Source organism: Cryptotermes secundus, unplaced genomic scaffold, assembly GCF_002891405.2.
Source record: "Cryptotermes secundus unplaced genomic scaffold, Csec_1.0 scaffold709, whole genome shotgun sequence".
In the NCBI taxonomy this organism is placed as follows: Eukaryota; Metazoa; Arthropoda; class Insecta; order Blattodea; family Kalotermitidae; genus Cryptotermes; species Cryptotermes secundus.
Window position 1 is genome coordinate 1020379 of NW_019738358.1, and position 26135 is coordinate 1046513.

At 43.1% G+C, this 26135-nt stretch overlaps 1 protein-coding gene across 1 annotated transcript in view; it reads left to right on the top strand.

Moving 5' to 3' along the window:
* The window catches only part of LOC111870892 (protein THEM6), a 62211-nt gene that overhangs the window by 24388 nt on the left and 11688 nt on the right, over positions 1-26135 (top strand). The window contains exon 2 of the mRNA XM_023863514.2: positions 107-1079. Within this exon, the coding sequence (XP_023719282.1) occupies positions 920-1079 (160 nt within the window). The 5' untranslated portion in view covers positions 107-919. The remainder of the gene's footprint in view (positions 1-106; positions 1080-26135) is intronic.

Below are 26135 nucleotides of genomic sequence, written 5' to 3' on the forward strand. Positions count from 1 at the left end.
AAATACAGGTCTCTTCAGCGCTGTCTCTGCCTGTAATTCGTTGATAAAATAAATGTATGTATATTCTGTGCTCTGGAAGGAATATGTTTTGTTCTTCTTCTTTCAGATTCGCCCGGCTTCATGTGGTAATCTTCATCTCTATAAACCACATGATGTAACACACCGAGACAGGAAACATTAGCAGGAATGTCACTGAGTCTAAGCTGGAATTGATGCCCTTACTCGGCCTGGCAAGTTGTTGAAGTTGTTCGAAGAGATTGTGGACAGCCACGCAAAGTCAGCTGTGTTTTTTTTTTAAATAAAGTGCTGTGAGAGGTTATCGTGAATCAGTTTAATAATTAATTGTTGTCTATATACCTGAATCAGACAACGCGTGACTTCAAGAATGCAATTTATATTATATTTAACCTTGATGTTATTGATTTAGAAGCACTGATCACAATTTCGGATAAAAATAGTTCCTTGAATGGACTGGTTTTGGCTATTTTAATACGGGTTTTAGGCCACATACGTTTCTTAATTTATGCATTCTGTTGAAATTTAGGGTTTTTTTCTTTTAACTCGTATATTTAAAACAAAGACATAACAAAATTAATAAATGCAGGAAGTAAAAATTTGCATCACTGCCAGATTTTAGAACACGGTTTAAAATAAGAAACTGAAATATTTTATAGTAACAAGAATTTATTCGTGTTTTAATAGGATAACCTTGATACTATTAGCAATTTGGTTTTCTGTGCGACGTATGTGAGTATATAAGTTGACAAGAAATTTTGTGATCAAAACCTGTGCAATTTTAAATTTTATCTTAACAGTGCTGTGTGTTTTGGCAGTGATGACTTAATGGCAGGGCTGTTTTAGTATATAAAGGAGAGTGAAGAGACTTCAATATAATTTGACCGCTATCTTCGCCTACAAAATGATGCTGGTCTGCTACATCGTTGGAGGCGTCTTACTTGCTCTTGTGGCCCTGCACCTTTTCCTGGAACTGCACTACTTCCTGCGGATGTGCCTCTCCGTCATCATTGCCAGGTTCTGCAAGAAAAGGGTGAAGATCCTAGACGATACATACATCCATGGTAAGTTAACCTTGATTAATATCTGTTGACTTACAATTATATGTTTATTAATTTTAAAATATCTTTAAAGGGGCATCATTATCAAACAGTGATATATTTAAAAACATAAATTTGTATCTTCTTAATTAATTAAGCACTAAGACATGGAGACTTATGGGGGAATAGAGATTTAGCGCCATCATTCTTAACTTCGGCACCAGGTGGAAGTAAGTGGCCAGCTTCACGTCTCGGATGATTTACCCCCGAGGAAAGAGCCCCCGGTACCTGTGGATAAGAAGCCGGGTAGGCCCCAAACCCGGTCTCTTCGACGTGAAGAGGAGAAAAATATTGCCCATGCCTCGACTCGATCTCCGACCCCTTGGCCGTCCAGCCCGTACCCAGTCGCTATACCAACTGAGCTATTCCGTATATTTGCAGAATACAACAGGAAACAGAATGTCCATATCCGAGATCCTGTTGAACGTTCAGGACTTCTTTGTAAAGTTGGCTACTCAAGGTGTGACGCACACTGAAGCAAGTTTTCAGATAATAGCAAAAATATAGGAATATTCAGTTCTTGGAAAGAGTTCTGTCTTCTTGGATATAGAGCAGTCTAGCACGTTGAAAGTCAGCAGACGTTTCGGCCTACCCTGAAGACGGAGGCGACATGTTCCAACGGACTACACTGCATTATATTCCAGAAGATAAAACTGTTCATAACCACCGGCGTCAGAACCTCAACATCTGCATTCATTTCGTACCTCACGTAAACACACCGGGGCACGCGGTAGCATAGTTGCCTGAGGCACTATGCTACAAGCCGGAAGATCGCGGATTCGATTGCCGATGAGGTCATTTGATATTTTTCAATTGATGTAATCCTTCCAGCCGCACTATGGCCCTGGGGTCGACTCAACCTCTAACAGAAATAAGTACCAGGAACCTTCCTGAGGGATAAAGGGAGGCAGATGCGTAAGGCTGACAACCTTACTGTTATGTGTGAACCGTTTGCATAGAAAATCTGGGAGCCTCGACGTCTAACAACCCTATGGGCCTCCACGGCCTGTTAAAGTAATAGCTTTACCCTTTACCTTTACATTTTAGGTACACACACTACCCGTCCCATTCAAAGATCAAGCCCGTAATGCTGGTCAAGGAAAGTTAAATTTGGTACGCCGGTTGCACCGCTGTGCCAGGTAACATGATCAGTGGCGGGCTGTTGTGAGCACGGTAATGAACATCTGGTTTCTACAACATGTGAGAAATTTCTTGAGTAGCTGAGTGACTATCAGCTTGTCGAGAAGGGCTCTACGTTGTGAAGGTTGGTTTCTGCAGCAGTTAAGTAGCCTGAAATGGGGAGGGTGGAACTGGTTCACCCCGTTCTGTGTAATGGACGCGTCCGAGCTCTTGAGTCCCGGGATCAATACAAGAGACCGGCAGGCGCGGGCTTTGAAGCTGTGCACCTCGTGGTAAGGGTCTCCGCTCATGTCTGCATTCCCTCTGCATATGCTCAGCTGCTGGAGCTGTCAAAGCGCCGCCCTCCGCCGGATCAGCTGTTTCCTGAAGCAAGACAGTTGTGTTCAGACAGAACACTAACAGCCTGCTTTCCGCAAGCAGCGGGCGGGTTGGCGCAGCCATAAGTCTGTGTTCATACACAACACTAACAGCCTGCTTTCCGCAAGCAGCGGGCGGGTTGGCGCAGCCATGAGTCTGTGTTCATACACAACACTAACAGCCTGCTTTCCGCAAGCAGCGGGCGGGTTGGCGCAGCCATGAGTCTGTGTTCATACACAACACTAACAGCCTGCTTTCCGCAAGCAGCGGGCGGGTTGGCGCAGCCATGAGTCTGTGTTCATACACAACACTAACAGCCTGCTTTCCGCAAGCAGCGGGCGGGTTGGCGCAGCCATGAGTCTGTGTTCATACACAACACTAACAGCCTGCTTTCCGCAAGCAGCGGGCGGGTTGGCGCAGCCATGAGTCTGTGTTCATACACAACACTAACAGCCTGCTTTCCGCAAGCAGCGGGCGGGTTGGCGCAGCCATAAGTCTGTGTTCATACACAACACTAACAACCGACGCTTCCTCTCGTCGAAGAGGAGGCCTCATTTCTAAACACGTACATGTCTAGGACAACAAAAATCTTGGACATGAATCTCGAGGAGATTGAAGCCAGGAATAACTGTGCTGGCGAAGTCCAACAGAACTTCAACCGACCGATCGCTGAGTCAGTGGAGTTGTGAGAAAATCTGCGGCCAGTAAGGACGTCAAACATGGAAGCTGAGGAATTTACGTCGTTCAGAGCCATCACCAGGCGACGACTAGTGAAGACATAAATTGAAATACAGGATTTTACTGTTAAGATAGGCGGTATGTAAAGTAACTTGTGTATTTAAAGGACCGACGGATGTGACGGCCTGCACTGGACTTTTTTTTTGGTTCAGAATCGGTTCCCGTTGGGTACTATTACAAACAAAGCATTGGCTGCCCTGTTACAGTATAGGAAGATTATTTCTTGTAGAATTTGAGGTTCTCACAGTGATGTCCTGTCTTCTGGGATATAACTTTTGTAGTCCGTTGAAAGTCAACCGACTATATCGCATGATATCCGTTAAGATAGTATTCTCCAGAGTTTCATAAGGAGGAATTTATTTCGTGGAGGTAGTTCCTTCTTATCCGGGTAAAATGGCTCTTTCCCTTGACCCTTCCAGTCAGAAGGATTGGAAAGCTTGACATTGTGGTACCTCGAAGAATGGCACCTTATACTCTAAATTAATTAGTGTTATCTTAATAATATCTTGTGTTAATTAGCAGACCGAACTTCACGTCATAAAATGAAAGCTGGGAATTTAAACGCTACAATATATGCATGTGTTTTATATGATTCTTAAATTATTTCCTTAAGTGGGATTAACCGATTGGCCTTTTCCATGGAGACTTGGTTTTCTGTGATGAGGGGAATATCCGTTTTCTCACAGAAATAGGAGCGATATCTGAAGGTTCCCAGAGCCATCAGATAGTAAAATTTGGCCATGAGCCCTGTGGGAGGCTCCCACGTATTTTGTGGCGAGATTATATCCACCTTTTCACTTCCGTATTGCGGAACATTGAGACCGTGTCCACGTTATGCCGGCATACGGGGGCGGGGGGCGGNAACCTTTGTTGGGTGACTTAAACATAGTCCCATGAAAACGATTAGCATACGAGAATGAACGGTGTTTTCTATGTATCCGCCCCGAGGTTATATAACGGGAAGAATTGTGGAAGTCTTTAGAGAGAGAGTCGGCAGTCGAAGATGACTGAGAAGAACTGGCAAGAAAAGAATTAGGATGTAAAAAGAAAAAAAGACTTCGTGTATGTTGCAGGGATAGTGAGATTGTAATAAATCCGTTACCAGGAGACGACTAGTGAAGACTGGGAACACCAGTGTGTGTGTGTGTGTGTGTTTTGTGTGATGTATTGGTGTGTGCGTGCGTGCGCGCGCCCCGTTAATTTTTAAATGAAATGTGTAAATTAGCGTTGGCGCCAGATCACTTTTAGTTACGAGTTGAGTGAAGTAATTCCAATTATCCAACCCAAAACCCGTCAGTAATCACTAATACACGTGACAGTATTATTCAAAAGATTTTTCATGTTGAACTTTAAAATGTAAGAATTATGAATTTTTTAAGAAAACAAAAACACACTACAAGAACTAGAAGAACTAAAATATGTTTCTTATTCATCTTTGCTGCAATTTAAGTTTTTGATAAGTTTACGCTGATGTTGACCGCCTTTGTGGCCAAGTGGTCAAAATTCCTGGCTACAGATCCAGAGGTCCCGGGTTCGATTTCCGGCGCTACCAGATTTTCTGAGAAGTAGTGGGTCTGGAACGGGGTCTGCTCAGCCTCGTGACGATGACTGAGGAACTACTTTAATTGAAAAGTAGCCGCTTCGGTCGAGAGAACTGAAATTAACGGCCGTGGGGATTCGTTGCGCTGACCACGCGTCACCCTCTGTCCGCTAAAGTTGGCACTAACTTCAACAAGCGGCGGACGCTCAGTCGGTTTAGTTCGCTTGCGGACTAAAACCACGGAATTTGTTGTTTTTTTTGTTACGCTGATGTTCTCGCTTTCATTTCTCCAGTAGCAGTTCATAATTAAGAAAACTCCCGACAGAAGCGTTGTACACAGGACTAGATAGTGCAGAATTTGGAAGTCGGCTGCCAGAATTATTGGACGCCATTTTTCACTAATCGAAAGAGGCCGCTTCGATTTATCTTTCAGAAACAATGCAAATGCAATCTTTATTATTTAAATCTCTTCGCATATTTCATCCAAGTTGACAGCCGGCTTCAAAAGTATAACAGATGCTTTGAAGTCAGTACATGTTGGTTCCTTTTTCAGCAATAGAAACTGGATTTTATTCAGGTACTTCTCAGAAAATTCAAACAACTTTTCCAGATATTCGAGAGATTGCTCATCGAAGGCTAGGAAGTCTATCTTAATAGAAATAGTTTTTTTTTTCACCGTAACAACTTCTATTTTTATTCGCCAATAAAATGTCTTCACTCTTAGGTTCAATTTGTTTCTCAATTTTTGCATCAGAAGATACCGATCTGGTCCTGTAATATAGTCCCATTCTATTTCTTGTGTATTGGAGAGTTAAACGTGCGTTTTTGAGAAAGGCACAATATACCGGCATTACATGGTTTTCCTCTACAACTTCCTCACCACTCTCTCACACCACCAGACTTAGAAACCCGGCGAGGACAATCGTCCACTACTAATGGTGGGAAATGTGATTTAACAGCAACACACCTTTCGAATTGCAGGGTGTCAAGTTGGCTGTCTGCTTCCCACATAACGCAATGAATTCCTATAGTCTTCAAATACATTTACTTTAGCACTTCGGTGGGTTTTGCAGGAGCAGAAATTGTTTCAATGTCTGTACCAGACTTTCAGTATGGATATGCAGTTTGTTTTGTACAGTTTTTCAAAACATGTGCAAGACAATTGACACGTTGAATATGTGGAATGCTGACGGTCTGTATGTAATATGTATGTATGTATATATATATATATGTGCGCCTTGCTAGCGACTGAAATGTTGGACGGATTCATTCGTATTTGGTATTTAAAACTTTATCCGTCAGGACAATAATGGTAGAACTATACTCCCACTGTCCCATAACTCTTCTTGGAGCTAATTAACTAACTTTGTGGAGCTGTATTTGCAGCTACCCTCTATATCTAGAGACCGTCTCCTCCATCCGCAACCTGAGGACGCGCCATTCCGTGGTGACAGGGGACCCCACTAACATGGATCTCTTCATTGGGTGGACCTTAACTAATTAAGCACAGGGTCAACTGTATCATTTACCCCCACAAACCGTAGCCTGTTCCCATGTGAATATGAACATGTATTTATATGTCTGTCTGTCTATGGCTCTATAGCCCTTTGGACTTCGGCCACCTTTTCAGTTTCTAAATCCTATACACAGTATGACGCCTTGGATGGGAGATCAGCCCTTCGCAAGACCGCTACCTACACAGAGAACAACACAAGCACAGAATAAACGCACACATACGTCCATACCCTGAGTGGGAATCGAACCCACGATCCCAGCATTTGAGCAAGCGAAGACAGTTCACGCCCCAGACCGCTAGGCCACTGTGTTCAGAAGACTGTGAACATTCCAATTCTAAATAAATATACTCCTTTTCATGGGGTTCCGAAAATAAAATAGCGATTTTATCGAAAACGACTCTCCGATTCTGATTAAATTTCGGTAATTTCTTGGGTCCATATCCCTAAAGAAAACCGCATAAGCGGCATCTTCCGGAAAATAATGGCACGCCCTCTGTAGGCCCAACCACATACATAGGGGAGTACACGTAATGTCTTTGGAGCCTCATAGCTACTTCTTCAGGATTCAGCGGGCTGGGAGGAAACAAGGCTCAGTACACGACGGGACCTGATTTGTTGGCTGTGCCCGCCGTTTTCACTCTTTGCCGATTCGTGTCACTGCCTTCAGCCGCTGCTGTTGCGACAGCCTTCTGGTTATGTCGCACCTGAGACGCAGACCTAATTTCTGTCACAGTTGAGAGTGAAACGTGAAGGCATTTTAATACGTAATATTACGATCTGTCACTCGGTATTCTAGGTTCCAGTTCTTCCTGGTTACACAGAGAATCGTGCTGGGGGGGCACGCAGTAGCATAGTTAGTTGAGGCACTATGTTTCACGCCGGAAGGTCACGGATCGATTCCCTATGAGGTCATTAGATTTTTCAGTTCACCTAATTCTCCCAGCCTCACTATGGCTCTGGGGTCGACTCAGCCTCTAACAGAAATGAGTACCAGGGATTTTCCTGGGGGGTAAAGAGCGGTCGGCGCGTAAGGCTGACAACCTCACCCCCATCTGTGAGCCGATTGTCTAGAAAATGTGGGAGCCTCGCCGTCTCACAAACCTATGCGCCTCCACGGCCTGTAGAATAGTACCTTAAATTAGGTTAACGTCGCATCCTTCCCGATCATTTCCAGTTCATTGTTAACCAATCGTCGTATCATTCGACACTATATAGTACAGTTAATGACAGTTTTTTTCTTATTACTAGTGGAGTGGGACTAAGTCCCTTGTACTGCGGCCACTTCTGGCCTATTGTATCAGCCCCAGATGATAGGTGAGGGTGATTGTGGAGCAATTGGTGTAATGAAGATTGGCAGTTGAAACCGAAGTACTCAGAGAAAACCTACCCAGCGCCACTTTGTCCACCACAAATACCACTTGACCAAACCCGGGATCGAACCCAGGCCGCAGCGATGGGAAGCCAGCCACTAACCGCTTTAGCTATGACGCTGCCTTAATGACAGCTTGGTTAAACAACAAATAAATTTGAAATGTTCTGTCTTCTTAGGTATAATGGGGTGTAATCCGTTGGAAGACAACTGCAGTTTCGGAGGAACATGTCACTCCATTTTCAGGGTATAAGATTAAGCCACGTAAGAACATCAGCGTGGTTTCATGTTTGCCTTATTCTTCAACTCTGAGGATGGAAGCTAGATGTTCCTCCTAAACGTCGGTTGAATTTAAACGGACTACACATCATTATATTCCGGACGACAGAATTGTTCATAATCACCGCTCTTGAACGTCTCGGATCTTAAATAAATAAATAAATAAATGTACGAACTTCAGCTTGTCAGTAGCTTCAGATAACCTCAGCATTTGATATTATGATGTAAAATAATTAAATGACCGCAAGGGTGTGGTATGGATGAATGGATGAAAGATAAAGAAGGAAATAAGGGAGACAGAAGAAGAGATGTATACATTTTCCTTTAACTCTTTGAAGCACAAAGAGAAAGGGAGAGTGGAAGAGGAAGTGAAAAGGGGAAATAGTTAGGGGCAGGAATTTCCTGCGGGGAAGGACGAATATTTCCGGCTCTGAAAGTTCGCAAGTAGTGCTCACTCGTCCTTCTGATTAACGTATATTGGAGAGAAGGTAAATCGGAGGGAAACGAACAGGGTAAAGTTTAAGGAAGTGAAAATTTTTACAAGTAGAAGCGAAAAGTTCAACAGGGTTTTTACGGCTTTCGATCAGAATTTTGACGTTAAAGTTTAGGGGCTACATTTTGATGAAATTATGATTTAATATTGGGAAGACTGTATTGGCGACAAATTTTGATGCTAACACTAGGGGCGGCTGCTTGTGTAGCATGCAGTGCAGTTCTTCTAAATAATATTAAAAATTCAATTTTCTTCCTTACAAGAAAAAACCCTACATCTCCATTGTAAATACCAGTTTCTTAATGATATGTAGGGGTAACAATTTTATTTTAGGAATCGTATTGAACACTTAAATAAAATCTGTGTGGGGAAAAAGAGACAGAAATCTTTTATGTTGAGGCAGGTTATGTATATATTTACCGCTACTTCTTAAAGAGCTAAAAATAACTGAACACTGGAATGGTTAAAATTGCCTGAAGCTATGTCAATAAAAGCCACACCCAGCATACGTCTATCTATAGGGCAGTTTTTATGTCGGAAATCAAGTTTAAATGAATATGCAAGTGGTCCTTATGACTGAGATACTGATGACGAAAACACGAGATCAGTTGTACTTGCACGAAAGTTAGCGACTAGATAGCTTCCTTAACTTGTGATGTCACATGATCAAGGCTATGCGTAGCCTTACTTTCTTCTTTTCTCGTTTCGTCAGCTTACGTTGCATGTCGCGCAGGTTGGGGTATTGATTCCAGCCTCAGGCAAAATTACGCTGATCATGACGTGAACAGAATTAATTCATTTGGAGTCCGTATGTGGCTCTGCGTACACATATCGCTTAGAAGATACACCCGTAGATTGGAGATACATATTAATGTGTATCTTAAAGGGAAAAGAGAAAACAAAAGAAGATATGGGCAGGATTTGGTTGATGGTGAATAAGGAGGACTCATGACGACGACTTCTCTTTTGTGACAACAATCACGAAGCTTTCAATAGCTTAACTATATAACGTCAGATTGATGAAGGATCAACTGAGGGAGGAGATCTTGGCCTGTTCGGCAACCTTGACTTGACGGACTCAGTAAAACAAGGAAAACCTCACCCAGGATAACCGTTGTCAGAGCTGAAGTATTACCGCTACGCTGATCTGCTCGGATAAGTACGTAATTGGGTGGAAACGATGTTTTAGTGCCCGAAATGTCCTCACGGAGCCATAACTGTCTGGTATATTATTCAGAACGTACTCAGTTCGAAACTCGGCCGGGACACGGAATACCTCGTCTCAGGTCTTTCGTGGTATTCCTCAGTTCATCGTGGAAAATGCCTTATCAGTACCTCAAATTACGCCACCACCGCTTCCTTCCAAATCCTAAGTGTCTCGTTGTTTTCTTCAGTCCCTGCAAGCTAATGCTACCTCGATTAGGCCACGCCCGCTTCCTTCCTAATCCTTTGTAACTCATCACTTGGCTATTATCATTTCATCCGACTCTGTATGATCTAGCTAATGGCATCGCAACTAATTAACTTACAGAAAAGGAAAGGAAAATATGACCTTGGTAACGTTTGGTGAAAAGTGCCTTCAAAGTATGCAGTCCCGTCACAGTAAGTACTGCTTCAAGAGTCACGCATTTCGTACCAAGTGTCGCTTGGCTCCATGTATTCTCCTCATTATCTGCCTGTGCATTATGTCAACACAAACATGTGTTTGCGAAGCTAATGACTTTGCTAAAATCAAGACAACAGTTAGCTGAGGCAAGAGTGACGCTGTCACTAACGCCGAGTCCTCGGTAACGGCAGTGTCACGGGCGTCACTTTGCTAACGAGTTTCATCTCCCATAAAATGAAAACTTTCTCGAAGAGATCATAGAGGGACTGTGTGATATTACCATTGTTATGAGATCTTGCTGTCCGTGTGTTCCCCTTCCTTAATATTTTTGTTTTCCCTGATATCCTTCTCGTATGAAAGGAACGTAGATGATTAGTTCTTCCCAGAACTTCTTGTTCACCTATGTAATTATCTTTTCCTTTGTCATCCGTTTCATGTACAATTTTTGGGGCATGCGGTAGCGTACTTGATTGAGGCACTATTCCACAAGCCAGAATGTCGCGGCGTCGGTTCCCTACGAGATCATTGGATTTCTTCAATTTATTTAATATTCCAGCCTTACTATGTCCCTTAGGGCAATCCAACCTGTGACACAAATAAGTATCAGGAATTTTCCTGGAGTGTGAAGGACGGCCGACGTATAAGGCTACAGCCTCACCGCTATCTGTGAGCCGATTGTCTCATATGTGGGCCTCCACTGCCTGTTACAGGGATAGCTTTAGTGTTTTGTCTTACCTTCATTTAGCGTTTTAAACGTTTTAACTGCTAGTCTGCGGGTTAAACAACCTAGGAATGGTGGTTCGATTCCCAGCAGAGGCAAGAAATTTTTCTCTTCTCCACAGCGTCCAAACTGATTCACGGGTCAACCCAACCTTCTGGGACATCTGTCTTTGGGGTAAGGCTGGTGGGGCGTGAAGCTGACCACTCACCATCTAGTGTCGAGGTCAGCTTTGTTACATTTCCCATGAGGTTCAAGTGATGTCAGCAAATGCACAGTGGTCTTTCTCGAAACGGAAAGTTATTAACAATTATCGCTGACTTACCACGAGCAGTTGAACTCCCTCTGCCTTAAAGACCACCAGACTTTACAATATACCGCTACCAAATCAGAATCCCAGGGCATCGTATCAAACCACTACTTATAGCCATCCTAACGTCTTCACTTCAATACTGCCCCTGGCAGATGGACGAACGGGCTAAGCTTGGGAACCTTGTAATTAAAAACCAAAAAAAAAACTATCCCTGAAACAGGCCTGAAGGCCCATTGGGTTGTGGGACGTCGAGGCTCCCTTATTTTCTCATCGCCTCACAAATGGCGGTAAGTTTGTCAGCCTTACACGCCGGCCACCCTTTGCACCCCAGGAAGGTTTCTGGTACTCATTTCTGTTAGAGTTTTAGTCAACCCCATGGCCATAATTCGGCTGGAAGATCAGTTGAAAAAATCCACCTCGTCGGTACTCGAACGTTCCGGCTTGTAGCGTAGTGTCTCAACCAATTACGCTACTGCGTGCCCAAATTTTTAATTAAAATGGAGGCTTTTCTCCCTCCCATGGCGGTCCCTTTCGTCTTCTCTTCTAATATTTTGTCTTGCCTGTCTTTTCCAAGGCTTCAGTGGCTGTAGGCATGCTTATGAAGCGTAAAGCGTGATTGTCCGTGCATACGCTTCTGTGCTTCGAAATTTCTTGACGTAATACTCGCTGACCTAAAAACCTTGACCCACACATTAAGAAATCTCAAACTGGTTCCAAGTCAGACAATAGGAATACCACGCAAAATGCCCAAGGGAGACGGTGGACCAGTGGCGGATTTAACTAATTCCTTCGACCAAAACAGTTCTTGAAAAATTCGCAGTTGGCCAGCGGGTAAAAACATAACTTTCCCTCTCTAAACTGTTATTTGGGAGGTGTTCGAGTTCAAATAAAATTGTGGCTTCCCTCAGTTCTTCCAGGCGAATGCTGGGATAGTACATCGATTAGGTCACTTCCAAATTCCAAGTTCATAGTTTACCTGTCATTACAACAGCCGACGCTATATAGTGTAGCTACTGACATCGTTGTTGGTTGGGGCACTATGCTACAAGCCGAAAGGTCGCAGGTTCGATTCCCGATGAGGTCACTGAATTTTTTCAATTGACCTAATCCTTCCAGCCGCACTATGTACCTGGGGTCGACTCAGCCTTTAACAGAAACGAGTACCAGGAATATTCTTGGGGGTAAAGGGCGGCCGGCTCTTAAGGCTGAGAACCTCACCGCTATCTGTGAGCCGATTGCCTAGAAAATGTAGTACCCTCAATATCTCACACCCCTGTGGCCTCCGCTGCCTGTTTTAGGGATAGCATTACCTTGATTTACCCTTTTACTGACATGTTGTAATGTACCCCCACCCCCCCGAAAGAAATTAATTCCATATGTTATGAAAACCGATGCTTCAGGGATAGAGCTAATTGCTGGTTCCTGTCCTCAGCCACTTAAGCCCAATCCAGCTTCGAAGAACGAAGAACCAAGACGCTCCACCGAGATAGCGGCGCAACAGTGTATAACAGTTGAAGAGGAAAAGTCTGAAGACGTCATAGGTCCGAGTGATTGTATTAGCGAGTGTAAACAGGCGAGTGTCCAGTAATCTCAGATCCACACAATTTTCTTGTCGCGTTACGTAGGAAACAGGCGACATTAGCCTCCAATCTAAGCATTTCGCTGATTTTCTTGCTACTGTTTCCAGTGAACCTGCCCTATAGGGGCTGCTTACATGCAAAGTTCCGGATCTCGCGACCATGTTCGAGGTAACTACTTAGCTACCTAGTGAAGTAATTTGTTAGATAGGCAGATAGCTAGTTCTTTAGACAACACTTTAATTACTTACCTACTTAGCTAGATAAGGAGCCGGGACAGCGCAGTCGCTATAAGGACTGGCTACGGGCTGGACGAACAAGTGATCGGAGTTCGAGTCCCAGTTGGGGGCAAGAATTTTTATTTCTCCATGTCCTTCACACCGGCTCTGGGGTCCACTCAGCCTCCTATCCATTGGGTACCAGGTGCTCTTTCCCCATGAGTTAAGGGGCCGGGGCGTGAAGCTGATCACTCAACTTCAACTACTGCCGAGTTCAAGAAAATATAGATCTATATATCCACTCCCACGTATGACTTAATGGGGTAGTGCTTAATTAGTTAAGCACAGGGACAACTTTACTATTTTTATCTTCTCTTTACTGTGTGAGGTAAATAGTTATTTAGGCATCTAGTGGCGAAATTAATTAGGTACCCAGTTAGTAAGGTTTGCTAGTTATCTAGTTAGTAAGCTATCTAGGAAATTAGCTAGTTAGGTGTCTAGTTAGTAAGCTATGTAGGAAATTAGTTAGTTACGTGTCTACTTAGTAAGCTATGTAGGAAATTAGCTAGTTAGGTGTCTAGTTAGTAAGCTATGTAGGAAATTAGCTAGTTAGGTGTCTAGTTAGTAAGCTATGTAGGAAATTAGCTAGTTAGGTGTCTAGTTAGTAAGCTATGTAGGAAATTAGCTAGTTAGGTGTCTAGTTAGTAAGCTATGTAGGAAATTAGCTAGTTAGGTGTCTAGTTAGTAAGCTATGTAGGAAATTAGCTAGTTAGGTGTCTAGTTAGTAAGCTATGTAGGAAATTAGCTAGTTAGGTGTCTAGTTAGTAAGCTATGTAGGAAATTAGCTAGTTAGGTGTCTAGTTAGTAAGCTATGTAGGAAATTAGCTAGTTAGGTGTCTAGTTAGTAAGCTATGTAGGAAATTAGCTAGTTAGGTGTCTAGTTAGTAAGCTATGTAGGAAATTAGCTAGTTAGGTGTCTAGTTAGTAAGCTATGTAGGAAATTAGCTAGTTAGGTGTCTAGTTAGTAAGCTATGTAGGAAATTAGCTAGTTAGGTGTCTAGTTAGTAAGCTATGTAGGAAATTAGCTAGTTAGGTGTCTAGTTAGTAAGCTATGTAGGAAATTAGCTAGTTAGGTGTCTAGTTAGTAAGCTATGTAGGAAATTAGCTAGTTAGGTGTCTAGTTAGTAAGCTATGTAGGAAATTAGCTAGTTAGGTGTCTAGTTAGTAAGCTATGTAGGAAATTAGCTAGTTAGGTGTCTAGTTAGTAAGCTATGTAGGAAATTAGCTAGTTAGGTGTCTAGTTAGTAAGCTATGTAGGAAATTAGCTAGTTAGGTGTCTAGTTAGTAAGCTATGTAGGAAATTAGCTAGTTAGGTGTCTAGTTAGTAAGCTATGTAGGAAATTAGCTAGTTAGGTGTCTAGTTAGTAAGCTATGTAGGAAATTAGCTAGTTAGGTGTCTAGTTAGTAAGCTATGTAGGAAATTAGCTAGTTAGGTGTCTAGTTAGTAAGCTATGTAGGAAATTAGCTAGTTAGGTGTCTAGTTAGTAAGCTATGTAGGAAATTAGCTAGTTAGGTGTCTAGTTAGTAAGCTATGTAGGAAATTAGCTAGTTAGGTGTCTAGTTAGTAAGCTATGTAGGAAATTAGCTAGTTAGGTGTCTAGTTAGTAAGCTATGTAGGAAATTAGCTAGTTAGGTGTCTAGTTAGTAAGCTATGTAGGAAATTAGCTAGTTAGGTGTCTAGTTAGTAAGCTATGTAGGAAATTAGCTAGTTAGGTGTCTAGTTAGTAAGCTATGTAGGAAATTAGCTAGTTAGGTGTCTAGTTAGTAAGCTATGTAGGAAATTAGCTAGTTAGGTGTCTAGTTAGTAAGCTATGTAGGAAATTAGCTAGTTAGGTGTCTAGTTAGTAAGCTATGTAGGAAATTAGTTAGTTAGGTGTCTACTTAGTAAGCTATATAGGAAATTTAGTTAGTTAGGTGTCTACTTAGTAAGCTATGTAGGAAATTAGTTAGGTGTCTACTTAGTAAGCTATGTAGGAAAGTTAGTTAGTTAGTTAGGTGTCTACTTAGTAAGCTATGTAGGAAATTAGTTAGTTAGGTGTATACTTAGTAAGCTATGTAGGAAATTAGTTAGTTAGGTGTCTAGTTAGTAAGCTATGTAGGAAATTAACTAGTTAGGTGTCTAGTTAGTAAGCTATATAGGAAATTTAGTTAGTTAGGTGTCTAGTTAGTAAGCTATATAGAAAATTAACTAGTTAGGTGTTAGTTAGTAAGCTATGTAGGAAGTTATCTTACCATGATCACCCTCTTCAGCATCATGAATTAGACAATGCTTGGTGTGTCCGTCCTCTTGAAGTGAATGTTGCTATTTCGATTATTAAGTACCTAACCATCAAGGTAACTGTTTGCCTAGCTGGTTAACTAATTCTCATCTTACGCACCGTAGCTGCTAACATCAAGTGGTTATCTCACTCTTGCGTACAAAATACGCACCTGCGTTGAAGCGAATGTAATTCCGCAGCCATCAGAAAGTGGATGACCTTGAAGCATAAGTGGACAAGCCTTGCGTTAGAGCCAGAGCTGTCAACGAAGCATTGATGCTTAGAACAGGAAGAAGACAGCATTAAGTCCATTAAAGGCCTTAATCATTATCACATGAAACGTGCCGTTATTACGAAGGAAATACTGTACGTGTTGCTCCTTGCCAGAAACGACTTTCTTTGTTCTTGGGCCTTCTGGAAGCGGGACGGAAAATGAGGATCATGTGAAGGCCGATCGGTCTGCCCTTTTTTTTTTCTTGGCACTACAGCCCCAGTGGGCCTAGGCCTACCTCCATGAACTTCTCCGTTCACTTCGGTTTTTCTAGATCTTACACATTCGGTAGGACTCCTTGGGCGAGTGATCAGCTCGTCGCAAGGCCTCTACCCGTACACAAACACAGAAAAACACACAAACACAAACTAAACATCCATGCCCTGAGTGGAATCCGAACCCACAATCCCGGTTTCCAAGCGAACGAAGACAGTACATGCCTTAGACCGCGCGGCTACCGTGACCGGCAGTGTATAAGAATAATATATAAGAATTCAGTTCGTACCTCACAGGAAACAGATCCGAACCCACGATCCCGGCTTCCGAGAGAGCGAAGACAGTGCATGCCTTAGACCGCTCGGCTACCGTGACCGGCAGTGTATAAGAATAATATATAAGAATTCAGTTCGTACCTCACAGGAAACAGATCCGAACCCACGATCCCGGCTTCCGAGAGAGCGAAGACAGTGCATGCCTTAGACCGCTCGGCTACCGTGACCGGCTCTGTCCCTTCTTACTTCCTTCTATTAAGTAAAGGTAAGGTCGTGTCTATGCTTAATTAAGCACCACGACAAGAGACTTAGGGAGGAGTTGAAGTACAGCTCCATATATTCTTAACTTCGACACCAGAAGGAGGTGACTGATCAACTTCACACTTCTGCCGATTTACTCACCGAAAAGAAAAGCTGTTGAGGAAGGGATTCTCTTGTTTTTGTCGGTAATCGAACCCTGTTTCTCCGGTTACTCAGTCCATAGTGACTCTGCTATCCCTTGTATTTCTACTCAGAAGCAAGTCATGTAATTATTCATGTCGTGAAGAATTTTGTTTACTAGGATGTGAAGTGGGTACAAGTTCGCCGACGTTTCGGAGAATCATGCGCTATATCTGTGTAGTAGACCCTGAAGACTGGGACAGTACGTTTGTCAATAATGTTGCTGACGATCTACCAAACTGCACTGTGTCACATCCCAGAGGACAGGACCCTTCATAGACAAGCCATGCGAAATTCAATTCATTGGTATCCTGTTCGAATCCATTTTAGCCTACTTTCCTCATTTTGAGAAAGAAATAAGAGGCTTATGAGATAATTTCGCTGTCTGTGTGTGTTTGTGTAACCCTCTAATTCTTTCGTTTTATATGAAGTCCGTATCGTATCAAAAGAAAATAAGCGATTACTTCTTCCCAGAACTTTTTATTTCTCCTCTTATGCGTTCTGTATTGACGACTCGAGCAGGGTTTCTCAAACTCTGGCACCTACCCCCTAGGGGCAGGGGTCAGAACCGATTCCCACGAGTACCATGAACCGGTTTTAGTATTCTCTTTGAAAAACTGTGGGCGTTGTTTCTGTTCTGAATCTCTTCATAATGGAGCATACTTAGCTACTTGGTCGGGGCACTATGCTAGAAGCCGGAAGGTCGCGGGTTCGATTCCCAGTGTCATTGGCTTTTTCAATTGATCTAATCCTTCCGGCCACACTATGTACCTGGGGTTGACTCAGCCTCTAACAGAAATGAGTAACAGGAAACTTCCTTGGGGGTAAAGCGCGACCGGCGCGTAAGGCTGACAACCTTACCGCCATCTGCGAGCCGATTATCTAGAGAATATGGGGTCCTCAACGTCTCACAACCCTATGGGTCTCTACGACCTCTTACATTTATAGCTTTAATTCTTTACATTTTCAGAATAAGTTTTTGCATACGACAGGTATAGAAGTTATCACTGTTCATTTGTGTTATACTCGTAGAACCATTAAGAATAAGATGCATTTTGCTTTCAGTATGAGAAGCATTGAGATCTTAAAAATATGTATGTATGTGTATATATCGGGATTTTGAATCATTCAGCGCCCTTGTGTACAAAAAGTGGCCCTTGAAATAAATACAGTCTGTCTTTGCCCGTCTGCATCGATTGACGCCTCGCTAGCGCCTGAACGGTTGGAGGGAGCTATTCACATTCGACATTCAAGAATGTCTGCAGCCTATGTCGGCGTCCGGCTAATATGAACGTTCTGTTAAGTGAGTCCATTGTCACTACGGCATGGCGCGTCCTCAGGTTGCGGATGGAGGAGACGGCCTTCAGATATGGATAGTAGCTGCGAATATATTGAATAAACAGTCGCGGGCAATCGACAAGAGGTGGTCTTCCAGCTTTGTGGTTGGGCGTTGGGCTAAGAATTCCTCACCGTAAAAGAATGATTTTGTTACGAAATGTCACACTTGGAGGGATCCTTTAGGTGGAAAAATAATATCACGTAATATGCATGACTGTAGACGGGGATTGAATTTGTGGATAGATATATTGGCGACTTACAGGTCGTAACTAAAATTAACTGTAACACTGTCGCTAGTTTCATACTTTACAATTCACTATATCACACAGTCTAGTGTTCTCAGTCTGTTAATAAACGTTTCCTGGTAACGGTTTTAACAGTGGTTATTCCTCTGCCTCCGGGCTCAAGTCCCTCTTTACCGATTTCCGGACAGAACTAACTAACCTCTAACGTACCTTCCTTATAACATCTCGGTACGAACCACATAGAAAACACAATTCTTCAATTGTTGCTTCTGGATTCGTTGAGGCAGAGAACGTATTTACCGAGCCATTTCCCCAAAACAGCCCTGTTACATTAACCTATCTCGCGATCGTTGCTTAGCAGCGGCTATACACTCTATAATAATATTAAAATGGATCTTAGAGATATAGGTTGGGATGATATGAAGTGGATTGATCTGGCTGATGATAGGGACAAATGGAGGGGTCTTGTGAACACGGCAATGAACCTTCAAATACCATAAAATTTGGTGAAGTACGTGCCAAGCACGGGCCTTAAGGTGCCAGGTGAAAAAAATAGTATACAACAGAAATCGGAACTTACGAGCTTTTGGGGGTCTACACACTACGTATATGGACAACGTTGTCGACGTTTTGGAGCTACATAACTACTTCCATCATCAGGATAGAAATGAGTAAGCTGGAGGTGTTCATGTATGTAGGTCCACAGGGTTTAGTCAGAAAGACTTAGGGACGAAATGTGGTGGCTTATGACCGCTTCGGTCAGTAGGGACAGTGGATGTGGGAAAGTTATCACAAGACGAACTTCAGAGGCACTACCAGAAGACCACCCAAAAATTTTATCCCCAAGCGGTCCCCCATCCAAGTGGTGATCAAGAACAGCGTTACTGAGCACTTGAAAGCATAACATAACGTATGTTGTCATTTTTATGTAGTATGCTTTTTTTTAAGTTTTAAAATTAAAATTACTAAAATTATATATGATATGAGATCGTTTCTTTTTTATTACTATTTTTTTTATTGCTAGTGGGGTTGGACTAAGTCCCTTGTACCGCGGCCACTTCAGGCCTATTGTAACAGCCCCAGATGATAGGTGAGGGTGATTGTGGAGCAGTCGGTAGAATGAAGATTGGCAGGGGAAACCGAAGTACTCGAAGAAAACCTGCCCCAACGCCACTTTGTCCATCACAAATCCCGCTTGATCAAACCCGGGTCGTTTTTGTGGGAAGCCAGAAACTAACCGCTTGAGCTATGGCGCGTTTGTATTACTAAGTATGTAACCCTGAGGATGAAATAGTAAATGCCGAAACATGTCGGGAGAGTGATGAATCTAAACTGATTTCATCAATTTGTCTTGTAATTGACTGTACTGTGACGATAAACAGAACTTGTATCAGGTTGAACTTACTGGAGTCAGCAGACTGGTTTAGCGAGGTCTCCTGATACCTTCGGTCTCGCGTAACGTGTGGATGTAGGAAACGGCCTTCGCGTGTGAAGGACGACTACATTACAGTCCCAGACATCCGACCAGGAGTGGTCATCCAAAATGTCTGCGGGAAGCAGGGGCGCTAGCAACACACCATCGTAAGAGAAGCGAATGTCAAAGGTGGAATCCAAATCATGATTTTGGGAACGCGGTTGTTTTTTCGTATATAACTCTTCATAGACTAGAACGACATAGCGGTAATGCTTAGATTCGCATTCAGGAAATACTGGGTTCGAATTGGGGCCGGAACATCGGTTTGTGGCTTTCCCGGTCCTTCCAGATAGTGCCTCAATTAGATCATGGTCACTTAATTTCAGATCGTTAGTAATTCATTATTTATGTACAGAGTGTTCGTTCATGGGATACTTTAATTAATAATTATAAAGAACGTAACAATTTTAGGATGATAATGGAATTTTGCAACACTGATCCGATGTATTCTGGTCCTATATGCATCCATATTCTGCCCCATTCATGCTATATTCCCTGCCCATCTCATCCCCCTTCACTTGATCAGTCTAATCATACTTGGAGAAGAGTACGAGTTATGAAGCGTTTTCCCCAACCTCCTGTCATGTTACTACCTTAATATCAGAGACCAAGTTTCCCACCCATAGAGAACCACTGCCTCTTTTGGCACTGAAATCTCCTAAGAAACTGTTCATATGGCACTTTGTGAAATTATCAAATACAAGTTCTAGTTCTTTGTAGAATCTGTCTGTTATCATCAATTTTACTTACCGCTCGGGCTTGAACATCCAGAATGATTATATCATACCAGCGACCTCTTAATATTATGTATGACAACCTATCCCTAACGAACCCTACCCTCTTAACTGCTGACATTATTGTAATATGTATGAAAAAACTGTACCTAATTCATGATTTTCATTCCCCTTTTCCATAAAAAATGTACATTTGCCTGCTGCTGCGATGCCACCTCCATCCCATCTGACCTCCTGTGCTCCCGCTACATCTAAGATTTGACATTTCTTCTTCCGCCACTGCCCTGAGCGAACCTGCCCTTACTTCTAACGTCCAATTACCAAATCTCATATCCATTTCATTGTGATTAGTTCGTTTATCCATAAAATCCGTCCAGGTCCGATGTTTCTCGCAAATTTTCGTTGACAAAGTTATTTTTTACTATGAGGAGTCGTTAGCCCCACGCCCAACCCTCAGACTTGAGTACCACCACTTGTCGGTTGTCCACGACTGCTTCTTCAATATATTCGCAGCTTCGCTCCATTCTTCGTGGACGTCTCTTCTATCCGCAACCTGAGGACGCGCAGTGCCGTGGTGACAAGCAACCCACCTAAGATGGTCCTTTGGATATATTAGGCAAATTATACATGATTTATAATTATTAATTTTGGACGTTCTATGTGTGAATCACCCTGTATCATCCTAATGTTTGGTGCTATATGATCTAGCTCTTTGCCAACGTAAATTAGTAATACGAATTAGAAGTGTTAATTCTGTCTTCACCTTCGATTTGCAGAGCTATGTGGAAGAATAAATTGCGCTTATACCCGGGATCTGTTGTCGAAAAAATAATGCCTTTATCTGCATCATTTTGTGTTTACTTTGCGAACTTCGGTTTCATGTTGACAAACTATTCAAGATAGAAGCGTGAACTCTGAACATAATAGAAGAACTTCCTGTCGTCCTTGTTTCGCTGTCGAGATGTGACGCGTACGAGCTCTGACGTTCACCTTGTCTTTACCTTTCATACACCTTGAAAACTCACAAGTTTAAGAATGTCCTTGTGAGGTCGCGGCCTCCTGTCTCGGCCCGAAGACCTTGTCTCCTGATTGGGATAGTATTATAAAGTAGGCCACGACATCTTCTTTTCACATTCTCTTATTCGACGCTACATCATACAAGCTATGGAACTAACTCCATGGAGCTGAGGCCTTCTTGAGATGCTGTCAATTCTCCAACTACTCAAGAACTTCCCGACAATTTATGGAATCCGAAGGTTCATTACCGTGTTCACAAGAGCCCTCCAATGGCCCCTATCCTAAGCCAGATCAATCCAGTCAATACAATCCCATCCTGCCTCTCTAACATCCATTTTAATATTGTCCACCCACCTAAGCCTTGGTCTTCCCAGTGGTCTCTTTCCCTCTAGCTTTCCCACCAATATCTTGTATGCATTCCTATTCTCCCCAATTCTTGCCACATGCCCTGCCCATCTAATCCTCTCTGACTTTATCATTCTAATTATGCTTGGAGAAGACTACAAGTTAGGAAGCTCTTCATTATGTAGTGTTCTCCAACCTCCTGTCACTTCCTCCCTCCTCGGTCCACATATTCTCCTCAACACCCTGTTCTCAAACATCCTCAGTCTATGTTCCTCCCTTAATGTCAGAGACCAAGTTTCACAACACATACAGAACCACAGGCAAAATTATAGTTTTTTATATTTTAATTGTTAAGGTTTTAAGACAAAAGGTTCTGGACTGAATGGTAGCAAGCATTACCCGAGTTCAGTCTCCTCTTAATTTCCTCCTGAATCAGGTTCATAAATAAATAAGGAAGGAAACAGTGGCCAAAATATCACAGCCTGTGGTGCTACTAGTCTGTGGACTGGACAATCAGGAATCTGTGTTCTATTAGCTGTAGAGGAAAGAGGTTCTGCTCTGCTCAACTTCCGGACCGGTCCTGGGGCCCACTCGGCCCCCTATCAGATGGGAACCTGTCGGGCTTGGCCACTCACTTCCACCTGGTGTTGAGGTTAAGAATGAGTTAAGCGTCATATCCGCTTTCTCATGCGTCTTCATGGCGTGGTGCTTAATTGAAGACACTTTATTTTAATTTACCTTACCCGTTGCCCACTGTAATTACACATATGCTGTAAATAAATAATTTCTGTTTTACCCTCCAAATGTTTCCTTCCACTCCTTTGTTGCGGGTACAGAATAATTACACCGTGTTTCAGGTTCCCACTGTGAGCAGTATTATCGTCTTGAGATGTGACGTCATGTAGTCCGTTGTAAATCAACCGACGTTTGGGAAGGATACGTTAGATAGGTTATCACAGCGGTGACTATGGGGGATGCTGTCTTGTGGAATGTGAGGCCGTGTAGTCGGTTGTAAAAAACAACCGACGTTTCGGAAGAGGTTCTCACAGCGGTGACTGTGAGGGGTACTGTCTTTTGGGATGTGACGCCGTGCAGTCCGATAGAAGTTGCTGGCTACTTGCTTACCTTACCCTTTCGACGCTGGAAACAGGCAATATGTTTTTCCGAAATGTCGTTGAGGTTCTACAGGGCTACACGGCGTCACACTTCAGAAGACAATACTCTTTAAACAACTGTTATTTCAACACTTATTCTTTCTCATTTTTCTTCCTCCTTCTCCTTCTTGTACTAGCGTCGTTTCTGTTTCCTATTGCTAGAGAGGAAAGAAGTTTCCATTTTGTTCTTTCTTCCCAAAATCTTTCCTTTCTGATTTCTTTATAGTTTATTTCTTGATGCTTTCCACTGACTGGTCAAACCGTCTTGTTCTGAATCGCTCCATAGCCCCGTCTCCTTTAAACTTTCGTTCTAATGCCCTTTTCGGTCCCCTTGGTCTGTTCTTGTCACTCTCCTTAACAAATATTGATTCGAGTCTCCACTAAAATTTTTCTATTCTAACTGATCGATAAATGAGGTTTTTCCCCCCTTGAAACTACAGCCCCAGTGGGCCTGGGCCTACCTGCATGAACTTCTCCGTTCACTTCGGTTTTTCTAGATCTCACACATATATGAGAAGGTTACGTCGACGAATTCTTCGAAACTGTTCACTGTAAATACTCTGAGTAAAGTTAGAATTCACCTTTCCTTGTTCCTAATTAAACAATAGCACTGCGAAACGTTTCGAGCGAAAGTCATGAGGCGCTCACAATACTGGTACAGTCTGAAGACGTTGAGGTGCCAGCCGATATCCATGTAAACTCTATCCTATTCGTGAAGGTAAGGGAGAAGTTGAAGGAGCCGGGATAGCTCAGTCGGTATAGCGACTGTCTACGGTCTGGACGGCTGAGGGGTCGGAATTCGAGTCCCTTTAGGGTCAAGAATTTTCTCTTCACGTCGTCCAGACCGGCTCTGGGGCCCACCCAGCCTTCTATGCAATGGGTATCTTGGGCTCTTTCCCCAGGGATAAAGCGACCGAGGCTTGAAGCTGACCACTCATCCCCAACTAGAGCTGAGATCAAGAAAATATGGATCTATATATCCATTCCTCCATACGCCTTCATGACATAGTGCTTAATTAGTTAAGTACAGGGACAACTTTACCTTTTTAAGGGTAAAGTTGTCCTTGCGCTTAATTAAGCACTACGTCATACACATGCTGTGAGTGAAAATATAGCTTAAACTTTCTTGAACTCGGCACCAGATGGAGGTGAATGGTCAGCTTCATGATCCGGCCGCCTTAACCCGAGGGAAAAGCCGCCGGTATCCATTCGATGAGAGGTTAGGTGGGTCCAAGAGCCGGTCTGGACGCCTTGGAGTAGAGAGAAATCGCTCCCTTTTCGGTAATCGAACACCGATCTTCCAACCCTTGGCACCAACATTACCCATCGAGTCGGCCTATCGGTAACGCTCTAGAATTTTGTTCGGTCGGAGATCGGTTCGAAAATCTTCCTGGACTCCAGCTATTTTGAATGAGGGTTTTCATGGTTTTTCTCAGCCCTCCCAGACATTTCCAGATCATATCTCTGTTAGGCCACGACCGCGCCCAACCAAATCCTTTCCAATTCATCATCCTGTCATCAACTTGATAGAGCATCTTTAAATAATCAATGAGGAAAACCTGTAGTTTGGAAACTTTCATTAGTACGCGTGATATCCGCGTGATCCAGACAGGAAGTGGAGCTGCTAACATGCTGTAATTGCGTTAATGTCCACATATCATCTTATTTCCATACGAATCTAGCCTTTATGTTCTCAGCTGGTGAGTCAACATACGTCCTTGTATCAAAATGGATAGTCATATCAATTTCATGTAGTGTCTTGCCTGACAGCGCCAGTGCACAGCATTATGCCTTATAATGTCCAGGGCTTGATTGATCACCTCCATCTGACATCGACGTACGTAAAGTTGTCCCTACGCTTAATTAATTAAGCACCACGTCATGATGACGCATGGGGAGTGGAGGTATAACTCCAATATTCTTGACCTCGGTACTAAATGGAAGTGAGTGGTGATTTTCACGCCCAGGCCTATTTATCTCCCGGAAATAAGCTATGGTAACCTTTGGTTAGCCGGTCACGGTAGCCGAGCGGTCTAAGGCATGTACTGTCTTCGCTCGCTTGGAAACCGGGATCGTGGGTTCGAATCCCACTCGGGGCATGGATGTTTAGTTTGTGTGTGTGCGTTTTTCTGTGTTTGTATACAGGTAGAGGCCTTGCGACAAGCTGATCACCCCTCCAAGGAGTCCTACCGAATGTGTAAGATCTAGGAAAACCGAAGAGAACGGAGAAGTTCATGGAGGTAGGCCTAGGCCCACTGGGGCTGTAGTGCCAAGGGAAAAAAAAGCTTTGGTTAAGAGGCTTGGTTGGCCGTATAGACGGTCTGGACGCTGTGAAGAGAAAAATCTCTTGCTCATACCGGGAATCGAAATTAATTCATCTATCGTCCAGACTGTAGCTTAGACAATATACTGACTGAGCTATCCCAGCTCCAGAAAAATATTTACATATTGTGGTCTTCTGGGTTGTGACACCGTATAATCTTGTAGGTGGATGCAAGTACAGGGTGTCCGGATGATAGGTATCCAAAATAAAATAATTATATCTCAGAAAGCTTTTATTATACATATTTTTGGGTTACACCACTACAAAGGGACACTATCAAAGTTTTTTCTGAGTATATAACTTTCTCAATAAATTTCAACATGGGCTCCCTTGGTGGCACGACAAATATCCAATCTTGAAGCATGTTTGGTATTACCTAGCCACAGCGTCCCTTATGCGTGCTTTCAGGTGTTACAGGTCGTTGATCTTAACCTGTTAGACAATATTCTTCACATAAACCCACAAGAAATAATTCAGTGGGGTTAAATCTGGCGACCTAGGGGCCAAGCGATTGATCCTCTTCTGCCGATCTATCTCCCAACCATCACTCTGTCCAAGTAATTCCTAACATGGTGACAGGAATGCGGCGGCGCATGCGCGTAAGCCGGGCATGAAAAAAAAATTACAGTTTTCCTTTCCGAAGACGTAAACCGGATATGTGTATGACAATCAGTTTCCGAGACATAATTTTTTGTTATTCTGGACGCCCGATATTTCGTACTCAGATAGCTGACGCAAGTGGAACAATTCTGACCTATACTTGGCATATGCCTGGGTCGAGACTCGGCCATGGAGCTGAGCCTTTCTGGAGGAGCCGGCATTTCTGCAGTTACTCAAGAACTTCCCAGCATTTTATGGAAGCCGAAGGTTACCACTCACAACTATCCAAAATTTCGACGTTATATGGTCTGCGTTACTGATAACGTCGTTAAGTAAACAATTCATTTCCTTTCCTCTGTGGCCTTTAGTCCGCAAGCGAACTATGCTGACCGAGCAACCGCCGC